General features: G+C 42.2%; 1 protein-coding gene across 4 annotated transcripts in view; it reads right to left on the bottom strand.

The window, feature by feature from the left end:
• SNCAIP (synuclein alpha interacting protein) overlaps positions 1–14,143 on the bottom strand; it is a 139,362-nt gene that overhangs the window by 49,267 nt on the left and 75,952 nt on the right. For all 4 annotated transcript variants that reach the window (XM_087815512.1, XM_087815513.1, XM_087815511.1 and 1 more), the window contains exon 3: positions 2,038–2,110. In XM_087815512.1, coding sequence (XP_087671638.1) covers positions 2,038–2,110 — 73 coding nt within the window. The remainder of the gene's footprint in view (positions 1–2,037; positions 2,111–14,143) is intronic.

Raw genomic sequence — 14,143 nt, 5'->3', positions numbered from 1 at the left:
AACTTGAAACTGGCCTCCTTCTCAACCAGAGAAGAAATGTCTAACATCACCCATAGTGGAAGTGGCCAGAAGTCACGTAACCTGGCGAAAATGGAATTAATAGTCCCAGGGAAAATTATTTTTAAAAGCTTCAGTTAAGTCACTTAACTTGATAAATAAGAGCAGTTATTTAACAGAAAAAAGAAATTCACTACTTAATCGATGAGGGGAAAAACACTGATTTTTAAAGATTTAAAAGGATACTAACCTAAAATTAAGTTCATGCCACTAAGTCCAGCTATTTGAGAAGTAGTATACAGCATGGACAAGAGAACAGACAGGGTCTAGAGACAGGCTTTCTGGGGTTTGACCGCCAGCTCTGTAATTTCATTGCTGTGTGACTCTGGGCAAGATATTTAACTTCTCTGTTCTGTGTCTCAGTTTGCCCATCTATATAATACAAACATCTTAGAGCTTAGCTCACAGGGATTTTATGATTCATCAAGCTAATGTTAGTAAAGTGCTTACAACGATACCTAGCACACACATAAAGCAATACTGGTGTTTACTGTTATTTTTTCTCCCTTACTCCTCAATCCAAATTAATGAAAAAATATTGTATCTACAAAGTACCTTCAGGTAGATTACCTAATTTTGATCCTAACAATAGTCTGGTAACAGTGGCAGAACAAGTCTCTTTTTATTTTATAGATAAATTAGTCATAGGCTCATATGCTGATAAATGGTTCAGTGCTACCTTGAACCCAGATCTTTTGACTCTGAGGCTGGCGACCTGTCCACTGCAGTTAGAGAGGTTCAACTCAGAACCCAGCCAATGCCTTTTAAGGAGACACATCCTGACAAGCCTTATGGCCAAAGCCTCTGTTAAATCCAATAGAAATTTGAGTATGTTTGAAATAAAAACGTATTTTTTAAAACCTGAAAGTAAATGAAAACTTTTACTTGAACTTTAAAACCAGCTTCTATGATGTTTCTGACCCAAACATGGAAGTATTACTTTCACTCACACACACAAAAACACAGAGATAAACAAACCTAGAAAGACTAATTATTTTCCCTGTTTCATCTAAGCAAAATGTCAAAAGAAAACAAACAGGCCAGGAGAAAAGTAAATTAGTTTTGTACAAGTCCTTTCCGTGAGAAAGGCCTAGGAGTCTAGTAGCTGCATAGGTAAGGACCATTTATTTATATTTAAACACGATACACATAATTCGAGGATTATCTTAAGCCTTCCACCACCCATGGTTCTCAGGGCTCTAGTTACTATCCGAGGAGGTCTGGCTCTGGCGAGGTTAATGGTAATGCCTTAGAGTAATTACTTAGAAAAAGAATAAACAATCATTTCATAGTTTGATGCCACGATATCATTCCCATCAATATCCTTTTTTTAATTTTCATTTTTGCCCATCACAGAGGGAAAAGAAGGAGGTTTAATTTTATTTAAAGAGGGGAAAAACAAGCCAGAATGTACTTTTTTGGTTGGAGGTGGTGGGATATGCAAGGAGAAAAGGTCAACCAGCTGGTTTTCATCTATATGCCATAATTCTCTGTTTAGTTTACACTATTAAACTCCAAAGCTTTGCTTTAATCTTAACTGTTACAGTATGCCGTACTGCAGATTCTAGCATGTCGCATCCCTGATAGGGTTTCAGACTTGGGCCAAGCCCCATCCCCCAAGCTGGCCTTGCCATATGGGTAGCAAATGCATCCAACATTTTTTCATTGGCGCCTGCATCATTATGTTTTGTCACCAATGGTTTCTCGGGTTTTCAGTAAATTGCTGCGTATACTGTGGTTTGGGCTGTCGAGATGATCGCCTGCATTTATTTGTATACAGCCGTGTCCTCATTAGGGCCTCCCTGTCCTGTCAGCCTAGGAAGGATGACCTAGCATCTGTTTGTTGAGATTGGGAGTGAGTGGAGAAACCATAGAAGAAAAAAAAACAAAAACAGAAAGCAGGAGCAAACAATGTGAGGGGAAATAGCTTCCACACTCCAAAAGCCAGGTCAAGGAGGAGAGGTGAGAAGCGAGACCTACCTGATCTGTCTTCGTTTTGCGAATCACATCTTCGGCACAGTTCTGGGATGGTCTTGAGAGATGTGACTGAGTACTAAATGGGAAGCCAGAGGAGAAAGGGTATAAAATAACAACTTAAAGTGAGAGCATAACAGTCACTCAAATTGGCCAGAAAAATCAAAACACAAGAAGTGATATTTGAGTGCAATATGTATATTCAGAAAGTCTAGCTAATTTTACCCTAAATGGGCTCTCTCTACATATAAGCATCTAAGCAGACAGATTAAAAAGAGGGCTGGATGGCCCTTCCTCAGCAAACAAGGTGCTGTGTATCCAGCAGACATTCTATGTCCCATCGCTTCCGCTACTTGTGGAAGATGGAAGAATGCTTTGACCATGAAAATTTACAGAAGATGGCCATTGTATTTGCATTCTGAAGCCTAAGAGCAAATCTATGTGTGAAAAGCCAGGGGGAGACGCATCCAGCTTCCTGCAGCAGCCAGGAGCCACATTTGTGCCGATGTGGATTGGACTACACAAACATCTCTAACGTTGCCACTTGCCGCAGATTTTACCATGTAGAATCTGTAATCGCCGTGGGAAATACCAGGGTAATGTTATTAAAAGCGAGAGGAGCATGGTTCTGTGTTTGAAAGCTCATCTGTTTCACATATAGATTAGACTAAACTGAAAGAAACCACCTTGCAGGTTGTTCAGTCCCAACACCAACTCAGGGGCTGGCTATCAAGACGACAAATTATGACATGAGGGGGCATAAAATCAGAAGAGCTAAAACAAATGTAAAATCAATAGCTATGATTTATGGGAACTACACTTGGTGCCAATCAATCTTTCCTTAGAGAAGGGTGTTTTAAAACAAAATAAAAAGATGAACTTCTTTAATCAAGGGGCAATCTTCAACGATATTTTAATTCATAAAATGCAGCTTCCTAGAACTATTTTGCTCTGTACCTTTAGGAAACACATTCTTATGTAAATGAGAATGTATTATGAATTACTTCACTGCTGCAAAATTTGGGGGGATTGAGAAGAAACATTTAATCTAAAAGAAAAATGGTCATGGGAAACTCATTAGGATTATTGTAGCATTACAAGTGAGGAATGTATAATTAGACACATTTGTCAATAAGAAGGTACTTTAGTTAGCTCGCTGTTGATAGATGAAGCAGAGCATCTACATGGAGAATGGGGACCTCCCAGTGCTCTCCACGGGGTATCAGGACAGCAAGGCAGAGGGAAGGGCAGTTGTAGCTATTGTCAGCTTGCCAATTTCATATCACAAACAAATTAAATATCCAGTACTTGCAAGTGAGAAATAAAATCTCAAATGACTAATTAGAGAAATTACTCTTACCTGTCTGATGCAATAACATCCTGTTTGTGTTGGCCATTCCTCAGAGACTACAGGTGTTTTAGCGAACCCACTCATGGTGTCATGTACTCAGAGAGGGTACATGACAAATCAAAAGTGAGCTTCAAGGATTTTTTCCCCTTCTACATTATGTTCTTTGGGGGCTGGAGGTAACACAGGTACAGAAGGCACTTTTTGTTGTTGTTTTGTTACTAATAAGGTACCTTATGTTTCTAGCCAAGTACAAGGTCTCTAAAGAATCTGGTAGCTTCCTGAGACCAGCTGGTACAGGTTAAATAATTACACAGTCCATAATTCAATTAAAATCGGGCCTCTTGTTTTGGCTGCCATGCGCCCCATGAAAGCACCCTTTGGCAAAGTCTTATACACTCTCTCTCGCCCCCCGCCCCCCACACTCTTTGCTTTTTTTCCAAAGCACAATTTTAGAAAGAGGAAATTTAAGATTGATTGTGTTTAACTACAGTTAATGAAAAATTCAATAAGGTTGCTCACTGGGCTTAAAGAGATGTATTTGATTAAGCTGGTGTCCTGCTATCTGTACTTCCAGCCACACGCATCCTGTCACTCCCACCCAGAGTCAAGCATGTCAGAATCTCTGATTTATTAGCTGTGCCTTCAACTCTTTCCACGTGACTTCAAAGGTTCACAGCGTGCTGTAACTTTTAACTCGATGAGGTTTAAACGTGAACAGCACGGCTGCCTGGTTGGTGTGGGGACTGAGCGATAGGCAGAGGCCAGTCTAGCCGATGCCCATCCACTGCCTCAACCTGCGTCACCCATGCAGTCTGCCTCTCCACCCACGGTCACACAGGGAGTCACTTCTGTGAGGGCACACCTCTGGGGAAAATGCCCCTGAAGGAAAAGTCGTGCGCTGCTCCTGGTAATGGAAATAAAAACTACAGCCATCTAAGAAAAAGATGATGCATTGGTCAGAAATGTTGGGGTGACTGTCAGGGTATATGGAGTGGCAAGTTCAGCAATGACTTCCCATGTGAACAAACCCATCTTTCTTTATAAAGACTCCTTGAGAGAAAAAAATCAACTTGGGGATTTGTTTCGGTGAAGTACGGAAGGGATGCTGCGAAGATGATTAAGCTGTGATGTGAAGAGATGAAGAGGAAACACACAATTCACACAACCAGCATGCAAAATCGTTTTCCTATTTGCAAATATGGGAATGAGCATATGACCGGGGAAGCCGCCCCCGCCTGAACGCACTGCGCGGCCACCTGGGGGCTGAGAGGGAAGCCATCCAGGCCTGCCTCCCAGCACACGACAGATGGCCTTTTATACGGAGCTGTCAGATCGCCAACCCCATTCTCAGGACAATGGCCTGCTCCCAGGGCAGCAACTATTGTAACTGTGGCCCTATCGGGACCAAAGCCCAATGTATCTTCCCTGTCTATTGCCTCCAACCCAACCCTTTGTATTCTGACCCCTTGATTCCGATTATCTTTGGGTGACAAGAGAGGAGAGGAGCCTTGCAGATAGTTGGGAAGCATCTGCTGCTCTCGTTTATCCGTTTTCTAAAAAAACTTCCAGAGGCTACCCTGTGGAAACAGCCCTTTGGACCCGAACTTCTTTTCCACTCCTCCATCATGTCTCAAGGAAAGCTCCTGCCGAAGGGTGACCAGCGGCCCCTGCTTCTTCAACGCTCCTGTGCATTGGCGGTTTAGTCCCGCTCCGTTCCTTTACCCCAGGGCCCTCCTCGCCGCCTGCCTTCCTCTGGCCAGGCAAATGGAACGGTTCTGCAAGGCCAGCTGGTGTCGGCCTCCTCCGCGAAGCCCTAGCTGACGGCTGCGTCCCTTCCTGACCTTACCTTTCCCTGCCCTTGGTTAAAATGCTGCCCTGCTTTACGCTCTGTGGTTTCCTATGCGTTGGTGTTGGCTTCCACAAGCGCCTGGGGGGCAGGATAACACCTCTGACTTATACATTACGTGCGTAGCATCACCCATCTCGGAATGTGTGAGGAATTCACCTTCTTTGGCCCCATCTCAGGCACTCTGAGGGCAGGGCCTCGCAATCTGTGTTTTTACGGCCATCCAGGTGACTCAAGTGCTGAAGTTCAAGAACTACTGCTCTCTATATTTCCTTATCTGAGGCATGTGTCCATTACAGAACCCGTCACATGATGTTTCAGCTATGTGTTTACATAACTGCTTTCTCTGCTTCCTGAGGGTGTGGACAATATTTTATTTACCAAAATACTAGGTTATTGAACTGAAAAAAATGAATTCCCCTATGTAGCCCATGATTTTAGTGACAATAATAATAATAGTAATAATGATAGTAGTTAATATTTACATAGCACTAATCTTCTTAGAAAAAGTACATAATTACAAGTCTAGCAATGTAATCATAGTATATTTAAAAGGAAAAACACTTCCAATATGTTAACAGTGCTGGCTGATATCTTAGCCTTTTGTATAAAGAACAATGGTTTTGGAGCAAGATCTAGATTCAAGTCCCTGTTCTGACATTTATTAACTTTGTGGTTCTGGGCAAATAAGTCATTTCTTATCTCCGGGGCTCAGTTTTCTTACCTATCAAACAGATAATCATACAGGAGAATGTAAGTGAAGTCAATTTGCAAGCTGTAAAGTGATGTTAGATGTTCTTGTCTCCTCTCTCCAACCTGTTTTACATGTGTGTCCCACAGCCCTTCCCTCTCATCTTCATTCCACTCATGTTTTTAAGCTCAGTAGATTAAGACGTGAGAGTTAATGAGGCAGGAAGAGGCTGCCCGAGCTGGGACTGGAAAGGGGAGGAAGAAGAGCTCAGCCTGTCTCAGCACGTTATTTGGCTTCTCTTTGGTCTTTCTTCATCCAAGAGAATCCATGGCCAAGGGCTGACACTGAAACTTAGCTTTGCAAACTACACAGACAACCCTACACATCCCAGACTACACCAGTCAGTTTTGTCACTCTGCCATGCAAAATAGTTTGAACATACATGGGATTCATAATAACGGCGTGTGATTTCTGCATCGGACTGTGGGGATCTCTGACCACCCTAGATACTGCTCAGGCCTGAACAGCTTTGGCCCTTACTCCTGAAAGCTGGAGCCAGTTGGGTGAACAAGCAGACATTACTCAAACGGTAATGAGCCACAGAAAATGAAAGAACTAAAATCCCAAGCACCTTTTCAAGCTAGAGGCTTTTAAACAACGAAGGTCCCATGAAGTTTCCAAAAGAAACAATTAGGCCAGCCATCCAAACAACCATCCCGAAGTTCATGACTTTTCACACAGCTTTCCAAACTTCAAGCAGACGTCTCAACAGGCACACAATCCAATGACAAAAATGCATATAAGCAAAGCTGGTAGTGAAAGATACACAGCTGAAATGAGATTTTCAGAAACATAATATTTTTCTAAAATTCTGACCATCTCTCCTATGGCTTGCCCGTCCAGTTCGGGAAGGCGTCCTAACTTCGCACCCTCTGTAACAGGTCCTGCTTCACGGCTCCTCTGAGGACGTGGTCCTAACAGTCCACCCCTTCATTGCTACCTCTTGCTTGTGCCCAGGTCTCCTCTTCGGCCACTGTCTCAACACTGGCTCTCTGCTCTGACGCCATAAAAATAAACAAGCACCCCCCCACCACCTCAAGTCATGCTGCCTCTCCAGCTGACCTTGGACTTTCCTGCTCTCGTGTCCACAGCCAACTTTTAAAAAAGAATTGCCTTGGTTTTTGTCTTTACACCTTTACCTCTGCATCACTCTACCACCACATCTTCTGTCCCTCGCAGGCACTGCTCTTATTAGGGTCGCCAGTGAGTCTTAACCGGACAATCCAGTGGGCACTTTTCAACCTTTTTCTTTATAGTGATCTATTGACCACTACTGGCCACTTCTCCTTGTTTAAATTCTTGAAACCCCTCACCCCTTGTGGCTCCCTTAGTTGTCCTCCCATCTCTCTGAATGCTTCTTCCCAATCTCTTGTGTAGAAGACTCTTTCTCCCTGACCATGCGAGACTCACCTCTGCACAGGTCCTCCCTTGGAACATTCTTCTCTTTCCACATTCCTTGTTTCACAGGTGACCGCACAGACTCCCACGATGTCAACCCCCACCTTTACATGGTACAGACACCGGTGATCTCCACTTTCATCTATCCTTCCCAGTCTGCCTTAAACACCTTTCTTCCCACCATTCAGGCTCCATTAAAGAAAATTATTACAAATAATCCTATTGGCAAATACATTTGATTTTTGCCCTTGGCTCCTTGTTTTTATCCTATTTTTCTGGGAGGTTTTTCTTTCAAAATTAATAAATTATATGATTCTATGCTGAGACATTGCTTGTGGTTGGTGTTTGGGAAAACTCAGTAACTCTTTTTTGACCGTAGATAGAGTGTGCAAGGAACTACTCTACTGTAATGCTAACATGTATAGTCAGGCAAAGGGCGAAGCTCCACGTCAGTTAAGGTGGGAGATCACAGTACTGAATGGCCCCCTTCTTCTGTGAGAAGTGTTCATGAAAGAAGAGACCTAGATGGACAAGGATGGCCGGAGGTGACCAAGGGGCCCAGCAGAAGCCATTTTCAATGCACCGGTGACACACATGGGCTCTAGAGCTGGACCACACATACTATATCCTGGCTTTGTCATTTTCTGGCTCATTAATCTCAGTCACTTAACCTCTGGATATCAGTTTTTTCCTCTGTAAAACTGGTAATAACCATATCAACAACAGAATGTGGCTGCGAAGATCATGCGCTAATCATGTAAAACATGGGGAACAGTATATGATGCGTAGTAAGTGTTCAATACATGTTAACTATTATCATTATTAGTTAAATTGGAAAGCATCAAAAGTGAGCATTGAAAAACGAAGCCAAAGTAGTGGTAACTACTGAGACAAAAATTACAGATTACAAAAGAATTACAGAAGAAATGTATCTTGCAGTAGGGAAGATGCTTGGACATAATAATTGTTCAACTTCAATGATGGTCTAGTTTTAATTGTGAACCAATAATCAATCACCATCAGAATATAAAAACTGCCTGTCAAGGATGGAGTTCGATATTGTAATTAAATGCGACCCACCGTCAAGTTAACCTGACATTTCATAGTTTGCTCATGTGTTATTATAGGGTACTTACTGCAAACTCTGTGAGAACACAGACAAGTCTGTGTCATTCATCCCAAGCCTAGAACCATGCTTAGTACACTGTAAACATTGAGTAAGTATTTGCTGAGTAGGTTGGTATAAAATCTAGTTAATGCATATGAGATCATTTGTATAAATGACCTGCATCATCAATCTAGCAAGTGCTATGACTATCGGACAAGATAAGAACTTTTAGGGTTACCTACAGAGTAAGAGAAGAGCAAGTATAAAAATCTGACAGTCACCCATTCTTCTTGGAAAACATCCTACCGGTAAAGTTGCTCTCTAACTTCTTAGGAAGGGATTCCAAGATTTGGAGTCAGGGACCTAGGTCCTAGTCCTGGGCTCTAATATTAGTTATAGGACATGAACTTGTAATTTATCTTGTCTGGATTAGATTACTCCTAATTCCTTTCCTGGCCGGGGTTAAGAAAAACAGATAAGACAAATGACGTATGAAATTAGAACAAGGTGTGAGGTTTTGGATAACAGGGGCTGGAAAGGAAGAAATGAGAGGCAGGGCTGAGAGATGAGACAAGAAGCAACTGAGGAAGCCAGACGCATGTGAAAGTCTTGGTCACCTTTTAGGAAGCACAGAAGAATGTATAACAGGATCTTACTCAGGCAGATTCCTTGCTAGAGAGGGGGGAGAGGCCAGGTTCTCTGTAGCTGTGATATCCTTGTGCTCTTTATCACATCTCAAATCAGGGCAAAAGCTATATTCTTTACCTGCCAACCCTTTGCCTGAGTCCACCTGAGAAGCAATAACTGTCTTTCTCAAGGTCTCCCACTGCTGTGAAAGGGCTCTTTGGGAAAATGTAATGAAATCTGGGAAGTATCTGTGGACTGAGTTGAGTAAAAGGTGGTGCACCCAAAACAGAGGAGGGCAAATATTTTAGTGCAACTGATGCCCAATCTGTAGGATGGAGAAATGTGAAAACTCATTGCAAGTGGGAGTTGTTTGCCATAGAATTTATTTTTCTACCAGATGGTGGTTCGAGCACCTTAGGAAAAGGAATCCACTGAATTCTGCGCTACTTCCTATTCTAGGTTTCAAGGGCCTGGGCGAAGGGAAGGACACTTATTTATCTTGATCTCTTTTGACTTGCACACAAAGTAGGTCAGGCAATTACCAAAAATGTCAACTTTCATCAAAGTTGCATTCACACCGATACAGCAAAGCAAACATTCCTGTGCAGGGGAACAGACCATTTTCCTTCATCATATTTGTTTGTGTGCACATAAGCATGTGTGTATTTACATGTGTATGTACATTTAGGTGTGTGTATACATATGTGTATGTGTGTATGCATATAAATATGGGGGTATGTGTTTCTGTACATACATATATGTAAAATTTCAAATTTTCTCCATAACCAGGGCAATAAGTAGATATAATTATTATCATTTTATAGGTGGAAAGGTTGAGGTACAATAAAATTAAGAGATTTGCCTAAGTTCTCTTTAGCTTGTTTTATTTTATTTATTAATAATATATACCAACTACATTAGTGCTCAGAAGCTATTTGCAATTGCTCCAGGGCCTAGTTGAGGATAATAATGGGTGAGATGACCGGTCCATTCAACTCAACGAAGTTACTCAGAAGGGGGGGAGTCATGTGGTCAAAGATTTCTGTATTAAGTCCTGACCGTGCCACTTATTTACCTGTAACCTTTCGAAAGTCACACAACATCTCTAAGCCTCATTTTCTTCATTTGCCGAACAGGGGATTAAAAGAGGGCCCGCTTTGCAGAGTGGATGTGAGACTTAAACAAAATAACTGACTTAAAGGGTTCAGCGCAGTGTGTGGCATGGGCAACATTTGACTGTGATGAGTCAGGCTCTTCAGTGGATCCATGGTTCCGCCTCTGCTTTATTCAGTCCTTTGCATACTATTTCTGAGAATAGCAAATTGGCCTCTCTTAATGAAATACACCACGGCCACTAAGAACCCCAGGGTACAATAGTATTCTAGAGCATTTTTCATTTTTCAGACACAGGGCTCTGGCTTCCATAGGAATGAAGAAATCTGTAAACCCATTTGCAGTGACAGAAAGGCCCTACTTTGACCCTCTGTGTTTACGTGTGTCGTCATCTCCCCCTCGCACATCTGCAGCCAGTGCGCAATGTCCTGCCCTTTGCGATGGCAGGATTACAAGAATGTATAGTTTAAACCCTCATTTTGCAAAGGATGAGCATTATTTTCAAGTCTGGGAAACTTCAAAATAATGGAAGTGCCTTCTGTGTTTTGTCTCATTAGGTAAAGGCAGAAAAGTTCTAGTTGTTTTTTCGGACCATTATACAGCTTGTGTTTTAATTAAATCAAGAACCAGGCTCATGACTAGAAGGGAAAAATCGTAAAATAGAAAGCTGAGGGCTACAGCTGGAGAGGAAGAAGAGCAGTTTTAAACTCAGGCATCTTTTTGGTAAACATCTTTTTCAAATGTATTGTGCATTACCCTCCCCTCTCTGCCACTTAACCAGGAAAGAGGCCTCAGGGCTGGGGGAGATGGAGGATTACGGAATCCTAAAAATAAAGGCATGTTTATGGGAGACTATGTTTCTCTTTATGCCAGTAAATCAGCAAGTTGAACACATCTTCATTTTTCAATGTTAGCATCTGAATAGTCTCCATTTTGCCCCTAAAACAGTTGTGACATTTACTGCTCCTAGTTTACCTAAACTGGCTGAAAACAACTATTTCAATATTTAAGAGGTTATCTCTACTGCTTTTCCCATGAAATGTGAGAACAACATGATTCAGGCACATTTAAGATAATGAACTTGGATTGGATTAAACTATAATAAAATAATCTACCATGTTATAGAGGTTGCCAAATTCGAACTTCTTGAGTTTTTCATGTGTGTATATATATATACATATATATGCCAGGATTGCTCATCCTCAGTGCTATCAACATTGGAGACCAGATAATTCTTTGTTGGAGGAGATTTTCCTGTGCATTTTAGGTTGTTTAGAAGAATCCTCGGTCTCTACCCACTAGGTGCCAGTAGCATATTCCTAGTTATGACAATCAAAAATGTCTCCAGGCCAGGCCGGGCGTGGCTCAGCGGCTGAGCGCCGACCTAGGATCCAGGCGATAGGGGTTCGATTCCCGGTCAGGGCACATGCCTGGGTTGTGGGCTCGATCAATGACTCTCTCATCATTGATGTTTCTATCTCTCTCTCTCCCTCTCCTTTCCTCTCTCTGAAATCAATAAAAATATATTTAAAAAAATAAAAAAATAATGTCTCCAGGTATTGCCAAATGTTCCCCTGGAGGGTGGGTAAAATCGTCCTTATGAAGACCACTGCAATAGACTATTTTGGTCTTGGAGAAGTAGTCAAGTATTGTGGCTAAAAGTATATATTCTGGAAACAAAGTATTCCTAACTAAGTGGGTGACTGTGGACAAATTATGTAACTTGTTTCATGCTTCAGTTTCCTCATCTGTAAAGTGAAGATAATAATAAGTACCTTCTTCAGAGGGTAGTTGTGAGAATTAAACAAGACAATGCCTATCCCACACCAGGTGCTCAATGAATGGTGGCCATTATTATTGTTTCAGCAATTCTACGAACCTTCACTTATTTCCTTCTGATAAAAGTTTAAATGTGGGTCAAAGATTCAAACAACAGATACATAATTAAAGGGGGAGGGGGGGAGTGCAGTTACACAATTACAGATGGATGTCTTTATTTATCTTTCAGAGTGGTCAAGTTATAGAAACTCAACCATTGCACAATCCTGCATCCCAACTTGCTAAACAGTTATAGTTATTGCTTAATATATTTTATTATCTTTTAAGTGGAGATTCCTAATTCATCAAAATTATGGGCTGCTGCCAGAGGACTCTTCTGTAAACACAACTGCTCTATTGCAGTGTTAATAAAAAAGTCTTGACATGATGCCTGGTCTTTTCCCTCGAGTTCTTTCTTCACCGTTGGTCATATAAATATTATTGTATTATTCACTGAAATAATAACAAAAGCTACCATTTCTAAGAGCAACTTACTGTGTGCCAAGCTAAGTGCTTCACATTTAGTTTTTCACTCAATCCTCAAACAACAACAACAACAACAAAAAGCCACACACACAGAAAAGAAAACCTTTAAAGTTAGGTGGGTATCTCAGAGAGAAGTTAATGTGCTCCAGCCAGCAAAGGTCAGAGCGAGTCTGGAGCCCAGACTGGTGCCTTTAAAGTCTATGTTTTTAAAATGCAACTTCACCAGCAAAGTTCAGAGAGCTACTGCGAAACTCCTAATCATAACACACATTTCCCTTCCTGAAACACCTTCCACCCTCCCGGCACCTACTCAAGCTGTCATTCACTCTATTTGCTCTTCCCCACTCAGCTCAAAGTACCTTGATGGGACTGGTTATACAAGGACCATGCTCTGAACACTTTTAAGTCCAGCACAGTAATTTAAAGAGAGAAAAAGACAGACAGACAAGAAGATATTGCAGAAAGGAAGAAACTCACTTCACCTCGGCCTTCACAAGGATTGATAAAATTGTATGGGAAAGCTGCACTCACCTTTCCCTGGCACAAAGACTCATCCAAGGTTAAATCAGATCACTCATCAAACTCGTCCCAATGATTCAATTATTGCATAGTGTTTGGATTTTATTTCAGATGAGGAGTAAAGGAGAGACTAAGGCTGTAGCCAGAGGCACATTAAAATAAGCTTATTTTTTTGAGTCAATTTCTAGCTGTGACCCAAAGCTCTATGCTACGAGGGATCAATGAAAAGTAAGGTCAGAAACCTTCCGTCTGCCTGTGTGGCTGCTGCCAGCACCGCGGCTCCTGCTGCCGCCCCGGCCAAGCGTGAGGCCGAGGAGTCCAGGGAGTCAGGGGAAGATACGGGATTTGGTCTCTTTGACTAATCACCAAAAAGCAACCAGCTCGGCCAGCTTTGTTTGTGAAACAAGGAAAAAAAGGCTTACTTCTCTTAAAAAAAAAAGTGCCATTGGAGGTTCTGAGAAGAAAAGTCATATGCCTCGCTCAGAAACAGCAACCTTCTCATCACATGCTCTGAGAGCCCAATTTGGCTGGGAGGGCGTGAGAGACCAACACATGGCAGAAGTGACTGTGTGGCCCTGGACAAGTCACAGCCAGCTAAGCAGGGGGCATGCAGAGGACCCACTCGGAGCAGCCTTGAGTCCTGAGAAGTTCAATAGGCTGCAGGATTACAAGGTTAAGCAGGGCCTCCGAGGTCAGCCGGTCCAGTCCCCATCAATGCAAGCCTCTTCCTCAATTTTTCCAACAAGCATCCAACCTGTGCTTTGAAACCCACAGTGATTGGAAGGGTTCCTCTTTGCTCATCAGTTACTAACTCGGCCGTCCTTCAGTCCATATGCATACGACCTCCAGAGAATGCTGGCTGAGCCACAGCCAGTCATATAAAAGGAATTGACACGAATAGGGTTAATTATGTGCAGAAGTAACTCTGTGAAGTGCTTAGTATCTGCAGGCCCTTCATAAATGTACTCAGTGAACAGTCTGGGCAATGAAAGAGATCAGGAAAGGGAGGCTTGGGAAGGTTAAACCTCGCCCAAGCGCACATGCCATTAAGTGGGATTCACTTCTAGGTCCAGGAGATCCCCAAACCACATTTTG

Source organism: Miniopterus natalensis, chromosome 3 (genome assembly GCF_054644295.1).
Source record: "Miniopterus natalensis isolate mMinNat1 chromosome 3, mMinNat1.hap1, whole genome shotgun sequence".
Taxonomy (NCBI): domain Eukaryota; kingdom Metazoa; phylum Chordata; class Mammalia; order Chiroptera; family Miniopteridae; genus Miniopterus; species Miniopterus natalensis.
Note: the sequence above shows the minus strand (reverse complement) of the source record. Positions and strands in the feature narration are given on the sequence as shown.